At 39.8% G+C, this 8,998-nt stretch overlaps 1 protein-coding gene across 1 annotated transcript; it reads left to right on the forward strand.

Moving 5' to 3' along the window:
- The first annotated feature begins 160 nt into the window (after nt 1-160).
- gcfc2 (GC-rich sequence DNA-binding factor 2) lies at nt 161-8,691 on the forward strand. Its single transcript, XM_023294396.3, has 18 exons — nt 161-884; nt 1,159-1,260; nt 1,921-2,154; nt 2,380-2,628; nt 3,086-3,186; nt 3,368-3,510; nt 3,745-3,928; nt 5,099-5,222; nt 5,315-5,366; nt 5,532-5,626; nt 5,914-6,113; nt 6,227-6,371; nt 6,717-6,838; nt 7,070-7,146; nt 7,445-7,511; nt 7,625-7,765; nt 7,889-8,025; nt 8,351-8,691. The coding sequence occupies exons 1-18, from the start codon at nt 566-568 to the stop codon at nt 8,481-8,483; spliced, it is 2,625 nt and encodes an 874-aa protein (XP_023150164.1). The 5' UTR covers nt 161-565; the 3' UTR covers nt 8,484-8,691.
- Nucleotides 8,692-8,998: the final 307 nt, after the last annotated feature.

The raw sequence follows: 8,998 nt of genomic DNA on the forward strand, positions 1-8,998 counted from the left end.
AGTTGAACAGATGGAGAAGGAGAACAATTGATGGGAGAGCGGATGGGAGAAAGATAAAGGAGGAAGCAACACGGTAACTACGGTCACTTCCTCACCTTAAGTCCTGTTTTGACCTTAGTTAGCTGCAAACGTTGTTTATGGCGATATTATTGTTGTCCACAGACATTCATACGCACTTATATTTAACTAGTCTGAGTTTATGTCACTGTTAATAATAATATCCTATGCAAAAGACATACATTATTAATTTCTCCAGAATATTAAAGCTACTTAGTTGTAAAACAAGTGACCTAACTGATAAACAGTAAGGCCTCTGACATTACAGTTTTCTACTATATATGATTTTTTTTCTAAGTCACAATGAAAAAAAATAAGTTGCAAACGTTTTAATTTTTTTCTATTAGGTTAGCCCCATACGTACCGGCTTCAACGTTCACTACATTGTCCGTGGTGCTTTGCGGGTGCTTTGCGACATTTTCGAGCATTTTACGTCGCGACACAGGGAGGTTTACGTCTAGTTTACGTCTAGTGTGCAGTTTCAATCTCCTTGGCAAAGTGGAGCGAGATGTTCAACAAAAAGCCACGAAGAAACTTTCGGCAGAGGAAAGACAGCTCCAGTGACGACGAGGACCAACAGAAGAACAGCGGAGATGGAGATAAAAACCAGGAAGCTTCTCCAGCAGTGGTAAATAAACCGTCTAAAGTGGCACAGGCCCGCGGCATCTCGTGCAGCTCCAAGCGGGAAACAACGCCTCCGAAGCCGGACAGCAGTGACGGAGAAGACGGGGAGACATTCGAAGTGACAGAAGAAGGAGAAGAGAAGAAGAAAGACGGGCTTAAGAAGAAAACAAACTCCATTCTTAGCTTCTCTGACGATAAAGAAGGTGACTAAGAGATATTATGTAAAAAATGTGTAAAAATGTATGAGACTTAAAGTGCCGTAATCTGTCGTGAGGGAAGATGGTTTGTAGTTGATGTAGAAGGTCCTAAACACCAAAGACGCAGTGACAGAATGTATTTGATCTGAGTTGTTGGTATGTTTGTCACCAGCTACATAATCTCCATCACTTGTGCATCCAGCAGACCTCTCTGAAGGTTGGAGGGTGGTGAAGGCTCTGTGTAACCTCATGTATCGCTGGTTTCTCATTACTATTTTAGCTGGAGAATCAACATTTAAATTGAAGAAGTCATCAGATAAAGCCGTGCTGTTCCAGGTTAGAAAGAAGGAGGTTCCACCTGCCAAGACCACCCACAGCACAGGTAAGTTCAAGACTGGAACGTGTTGATACACTGAAGGTAATTAGAGTATTCATGGTATACATGCACTAAATACACTTTGCATGTGTAAATTATAAACAGGGTCACTCAGCAGGCACAGTATCTACAGATGGATGACACATTGAAGGAAACACTAATGTATAATGTCCTAGTGCGGTGCTGGGGCACACCTTCAGTTTGCCTTGGCATTGGTTCCATTTGTGACAGTAACTGCTGAATGTGTACATCCAAGTAAAGCAGCCATCTAATGCAACAGCCTATCAACACATCCTGTCCTCATCAAGATGATAATGTTTAGGTTTGTGGATAGATATTTTCTTGGATATATTTCATATACACTATCAGTGTACTTACTAATGGGCAGCTGAGTGAATATTCTGATTAAGCGTACCTTGTAGTATAATATGACGTGCATTTAACTATTCATGGAGTAGTAGGAAAAACATTAGGACAGGAACAGAGACAAATTTAGTATAGTGTAGACAACTTTTTAAAACGTGTCAGTCTGCAATCTTATCATGACCAAGTTTCTACAGTTACAACAAATTATAAAAGATAGGTTTTCACCTTTAATTGGTAGTTATACTAACGACAGTATGTCATTTTTTTTGTATTTGCATGTCTCCCTCTGCACTTTTACAGCCTCAGGTGGTCGAGGTGTCCCATCGTCTAGTTCTCCCAGGAAGGATTATGGCAGTCAGACTTCACCACAGTCTCTGCACAGTCTGGATAGTGAGGATGAGAATGATGATGAGGATGATGATGATCATGATGATGATGATGGTGGTAATGCGAACGATGACAATGACAGTGATGAAGGAGGTGGTACGTCTCCCTCAGCTAGCTCAGACTCCAGCTGCTCCGCCACTAAACGAGGTATGTTTTTATGTGGGTGTATACTGTACATCTGTGTCAAAGTGACAGTGTGTGCTTTTGGTTGTTTTAGATCCACAGATGGTGCTCCCTAAGGGTTTTGGCATGTGCACACATTGCTCATTAGGGCTGCATGATTTTGGGGAAAGTGCCCAGTGCCCATTGACTGTGTGTTTATCTGCATGCATGTTTGATCATTCATGTCTGTGGATTTGTTTTTGGCTACAGTAATTATCCCTAATGCCGAAGAGATCGAGGCAGCCAGGAGGCAGCGTCGTGCCACTCGAGCCCGGAAAGAGTACATTCCCCTGGGTAGAGATGGCCAGAGCTCGGCTGGCAGCACTCCAGATCACTACAGCAGGGAAGATGAAGATGAAAGAGTCGATGATGACGATGATGAGCCAGATGATCATGAGAGAAGAATTGAGTTTGCCCCGCGATTGAAGAGCATCAGGGAGAGGATTGCTGAAAAGCTTGGTATGTGAGGGAAAGAGAAAGGACACATAGGGTGAGGAGGGGCAGAGGAAAATGAGACATGTTGAAAATTTATTGCAGATATTAAATTTACATAAAATAATGCTCAAGACAACTTGACAACTATTTCCCTTTGTTTATAGGTTCATATAAATATCTTGAGTTGATCTAAATATGACAATGTTTGGTCCTGGTAGAGGAAGCGCAGAAATATAAAGCAGGCAGAATAAGATAGTACTCCTCTTACATATAGTTTAATTTAGAGGTGGAACAGCTGATGTTGTCAGAAAATGAGTAGTTAAATGATTGAAGCTACATAAACTGAAATAAAAGGGAAAAAGGTGTATGTTAAGGAATTAAAGATTACATCCCAAGAGGCTTGCCTAAATGGCTCTACTTACTTTAAGGGAAATTGTGGGAATGTGAAGTGTTTTATTTTGTGTGTTTTTGTGTAATTTAGGAGGAAGTGATGGCAGTCTCTCAGGATCTAATGAGGAAGAGCAGGAACTTTGGGAGGAGACACAAATTGGGAAAGGAGTCAAGCGACGACCAGGTGAACAGGTAGGAAGGTCTACTAAGCACCTTGTTTTAGATTTTTCTCTTTTTAAGCATGCTTTTGTAATTTAAAATTTTCCTCTATCTCGTGTGATTTATTTTCTTCTGTGTGATTCTTTCTGTGTTGCTGTCTTGTTTAGTGTATCTGCATCTTTGACACCCTTTTATCCTCCAAATTTCTCCTCAGAGCCCATCTGGCAGTGAGTCCAGCAGCTACAGCAGCAGCAGGCAAAACAAAGGAAGACCAAAGAAGAGATCAGCAGGGGTCAGAATCCCAAAGACTCTTCCTCCCATCACCGTCTCAATGGTCAAGAGAAGGATCACTGGACAGTAAGTTTCTTATAGCTGTATTTGGTCTTAATACCACACCATTAGATTTTGAAACATCACTTATATAATAGGTTTGAACTAAAGAATAAATCTGAATTCACACTCATCTTCCCTAAGACATTACTCCATATTGCCAAACTGCCAAGCAGTATGTGTTTTTGTCAAAATGTGCAACACACATTTTCTTCACTTCACTCTTAAACCTCTCCCTAATTTCCATTCTGTTTTCCCTAGACTGGACTCCTTGAAAGAGGTACACAGAGCACGGCAAGCAGACCTGAGGAGGATGGAGGGCGACGTTGAGAGTGCGAAAACCTCCTTGGAGAACCTGGAGGAAAATTCCTCAGAGCGCCAGCTGAAATTTTACAGGACCATGACCCTCTATGTCCACAACCTGGTGGAGTGTCTGCAGGAGAAGGTCAGAATTGAATTTATCAAATCAATCAATCAAAAATTTATTTGTAGAGCACTTTCCAACAACATAGAAGAAGACCAAAGTGCTTTCCAGACAGAATAATAAACAAAACAATACAATTTTTGATTACTATAAAACCATAAAACCCAATTTATATGAGTTTTTGAACTGTAAACTGTTATAAAAGCAAATATATGAAATGATAAATAAGTTAGTCATCTTTCCAAGATGATATTAGTATTTCAGAGTGTGTATGAGAGGAGGTTGCAGGGCCCACAGTAAGTGCTAGAAGCCAAATTTTCATTTGTTATTTGATCATTTTATTAGTGTGACCATGATACATTTAGGGCTGCACAGTGGCTCGGTGGTTTGCACTGTCACCTCACAGCTAGATCCCCGGTTCGTGTGCTGGCCAGGGATCTTTCTGCATGGAGTTTGCATGTTCCCCCTTTGCATGCGTGGGGTTTCTCCGGGTACTCCGGCTTTCTCCCACAGTTCAAAAACATGCAAAGGTTAATTGGTGATTCGAAATTGTCCATAGGTGTGAAAGTGAGTGTGATTGTTTGTCTCTGACCTGTCCAAGATGTCCCCTGCCTTCACCCTAAGTCAGCTGGGAAAGACTCCAGTCCCTATCTACCCTAATGAGGATTAAGCAGTGTATAGATAATGGATGGATGGCTGATACATTTATATTGAACGTTTTTGTAATGATATTAACATACATTATACAACAGATACATGTTTTTGTTTTTTCTCATTCTTCATCTAATGTTTTACATAGAACGAATAATTTTGGCTATACTCCATACTCAGAACATTATGTAAATTAAAAAAAAAAGGGAGATCCATTTGTCACTTTGAGAGGTAAATGACAAATGACTTAGCTTTTCGCTGATACATCTATACTTGTGTGTTTATTTGTCGTAAGCAACAAAAACTGGCAGTATAGAAATGCCAAACTAAGTTTTAGGTTTTAGTCCAACATTATACACATTGTCAATCAGAGAACACTGACAACTTCGTTTTTTAACTCCATATCTATCTTGGTCATGTTCTTAATAAAACTAACATCAGCAGCCTATATTAAAATATTATATTTAATAAAATAGAACTATCTGTTAGTTTCATTACTCTCAATATCAGTCAATTAATCCCATTATTTGTTGAATCTAGATTGTTGAGATCAACTCTTTGGAACTGGACTTGCACACTCTGCTGTCTGACCATATGGACGTACTGTTGGCTCAGAGACGAGAGAAGATTAAGGAGCAGGCTGATGCCCTGCAGCAGCTCAGCTGTGAGTGACATTTGTGTGTCCATGTGTAATAAAAATATCTGTACAGTATGTCTCAGGATGTGATATTTACTCTAGCTGGATGTTGCTTGTAGATAACACAGATGAGAGGAGTGGAAGCTCAGCCAATGGAACAGAAACTCAGAGGTGAGTCTAATAAAAATATCTTCCAAGATAAAATTTCCGTCTCATATTATTATGTTAAATATATTCTCTGTCTGTGTTACAAAGGATGTATGTGCACACTGTGAAATGGGTACTGCACTTTTCACTTGAGCAGATAGGTTTGATATTTGTCAATATATGTTACAGTGACATTGGTACTGGTGTTAAAACAGTGGATGACTTCCTACCTGAAGACACACAGCCTTCACCTGAGGATGAAGAACAGCTGCAAAAGAAAATAGGTGCGATGTTAAATCTGTTTGACTCTGTATGTTATATACTTTAACCCATAAATCAAGGCTTTATTTTGACAGTGTACCTGTAACACTATGAAGTGACACAGTTAAATTTTCCCAGGCTGCAGCATAAGTTTGCACTCTACTCACTGCAACTTTGTTTTTCTGTTTCTCTTCCACTTTCTACGCTGTAAAATAAGGAAAATCCTTTGTAGAAAAAAAAAAAACAAGAAAATGTTCTGGCTGACTTTATAAGCCATGTGCTACTTTTTCTGTCACTGCTTCCACTCCAGCTGATATCCTGTTGAAGTCCCAGGCTGTGTTTTCTGACGTCCAAGACGACTTCTACAATGTTAAAAAGATTCTGTCTCGCTTTGAAGAGTGGAGAGGATCCTACTCAGAGTCCTACCACAATGCCTACATCTCTCTGTGTCTGCCCAAACTGCTGAACCCCATCATTAGGCATCAGCTTCTGGCATGGAACCCTTTAAAGGTACTTAACATGTGGAGACACAAAGAAACACAGAGGCTTAGTTATACATACACACAGCTGCTGTTGCACAATGTATGATATGATTGGAGTAATTGTACTTGTCTGTGTTTCAGGATGTCAGCGGAGACTTTGAAAACCTCCCGTGGTTCACAGCAGTGGAGACCTTTTGTCATGGACATGGCCATGAGGAGCTTGAGCACACAGACAGACAGACGCTGTCTAATATTATAGAAAAGACCATTATCCCCAAAATAACTGGTAACAGGCTTTTTATCTCTCTCTGAAACACATTCTTATCTGCACTTGTCCAAACACATTAAATTGCAAAGTGAAGTAGAAGAGTGCATAGAGGGTGGTAAGGGCTTTAAAAATTGCAGTTTGTCATATTTCTCTGCTTTCTGCTTATCAACTTCCTGCTCTAGTATCATTCCTCTGCACATTCAAAAGCCAGTTAGCCATCAGTTCCACTGAGTCGCTCATCATGCTTACAGTCCTCCCACCTTTGAACAATCACTCAACACAGCATCATTGGTCAGGTTTAGACCACCGATGTGTCAAATACTAAAGCTTCTGCTGTCCTTGTATGCCTGTTTGTCTCTATAGCTTATGTGGAGCTGGTGTGGGATCCTGTATCACAAAAACAGTCAGTCTGCCTGTCTGATGTTTGTCACAGACTGAGGGAGGACCACTCCATCTTTGAAGGAGAGCAGAGTAAGCCGGTCAAGGTAAAGCAACACATGAAGCTTAAACTATACATATTTATCAACACAGAAATCCTCCTGCTTCAATCCTGATTTGAATTTTGTACTTTAAATTTTGAGTTACACTAAAAGAGCAATGTAAAAAGACATGATATTAAAAACAATGTCAATATGTATTATATGTATATAAATGTACAGTATAATAATGTAAATGTAAGATACATTGTATTTCCTGTGTGTATGTGTCCCATACAGACATTCATAGAAGCTGTGGTCCGCAAGCTGAGGAGCTGTGTAGACGAAGATGTCTTCATCCCCCTGTACCCCAAAAAGTAAGTTTCTTTCCTGAGTCTTAGAGTTGAACTATTCAGTGAATATTTCAGTCTGTACCAGTGAGAAAGCAGGTTGTGCTTTCTCTCTGTGTCACCCTGGCTAAGGACAGGGTAACAGTAATTTCACTGATTGTACATCTCCTTGTACTTGTCCGGCGGGACTCAAATACTTCCAGTTCTCTTCTCGATCACTGAACAAAATTGATGTTCAAGATGAATCAAAATGGCATTACGAAGCTCTGTGGTCTTTACAATCTCTTATTTATGCCATTTGTTTTTTAAAATTATTTTTATCCAGCCTTGTAGAGGACAAGTCGTCTCCTCAGCGTCACTTCAGGGATCTACAGTTCTGGACGGCTGTAAAGGTACTTCTTAAGACACTTAAAAGCCTATGTTGTCTCAGCTTTTCCATGTGGGCAGATGGAAAAAAAAATTCCCAGCTGCCCTTAGTTAATTGAGTTTGTATTGTGTTTGGTAGCTGCTAGGTAACATGGGGAAGTGGGATTTGCTGCTTCCAGAGTCTCTATTGAAGGAACTGATGTTGGACAAACTGCTAAACCGCTACCTGATGATCACCTTGTGCAGTCAAACACTGTCCACCAATGCTGCATGCAAAAAGGTATTTAAATGGTTGCTTTGTAATGTAGAATATGTGCATCATTGGTGATATCTGTATTCTATTGCTCATGTGGTTTTTGTCATTGGTCTCTGTCCTCACACTACTCTCTCTCTCTCTCTGTAGATAGCAGACAGTCTGCCACTTTCATGGTTCAAAGGAGAGAGTGCGTGTTTGCCTCAGCTCCACAATTTCAGAAATCACGTAGTTCAGAACGTTCATACCATCTGCAAACAACAGCCTCCCAAAGATCCAAACACCAGGTAATAAAATGACACCTGTTTCTGTAGCAAAGACAAGGGTTTTGAGACTATAATGGGACCACAATAAAATGGAGCAAAACATTTTTGGCAGGAAAACCTCACAGTAAATCAATAGATTTTTAGCACATTTTTTACTTTTAATATGTTTAAAGATACTGCTGATGCATTTCTGATTCAACTTTTCAAGTGGCAAAATGTGATGGAAAATAATTTCATTTATGTCATCTTTATGAATTTATATAAATGTAATGTGCTTTTATTTAAAAAAAACAAAAACATAACACTGATGTGACTGTACTTTTGTAACCTTGTGTCTCTGCTGTAGGTCTGCTGTGGTTGAACTTCTGAAGGTTTTGAGTATAATCAGGTGTTACGACTCTATCATGGCCATAGCAGAGAAATACCACTATGAAGATGTCATCTACTCTCACCAACTGTTGAACCAGGAGACAGTATGAACAACAAACACTGACTGGAAGATGGATCAAACTGAAACATCGGGAGTGTGTGTGATTTGGGGGCATATACTAAATGTACAAATGATAAAGATATACTGTGGGGGTAAATTAATTCACCTTTCTACAATTTTTACTCATGAACATTTTGCGGTCTTGTACAGGAAATAACTGTCTATTTTTATGAATAAATATTTGAATTTTGCTAAAAGATTTAGCACTTCATTTGTAAACTACACCCCTTTCATATTTAACACAGATTGTGTACAGTTAACTTGTTAATTCCTATGTCACTTAAAAGTCAGACATATAAACAAGGGTTTGGCACCGCCACGTCTCTAACATGTTCCAAGTTGTCGCCATGGAGACCAACACAGCAGGTCAGCTCTTTTAGGTAACTTCTTGTTCTCCCCCTCATGATCAACACAGCAGGGTACTAAAGTGTGCAGTACAAGCTGAGCTGTTTGTCTCAAACAGTCAAGTGTCTCAGAAACAGCCTGAGAAAACATTTCTGGATA

The sequence above is a fragment of the Amphiprion ocellaris genome, chromosome 1 (assembly GCF_022539595.1).
Source record: "Amphiprion ocellaris isolate individual 3 ecotype Okinawa chromosome 1, ASM2253959v1, whole genome shotgun sequence".
Classification (NCBI taxonomy): domain Eukaryota; kingdom Metazoa; phylum Chordata; class Actinopteri; family Pomacentridae; genus Amphiprion; species Amphiprion ocellaris.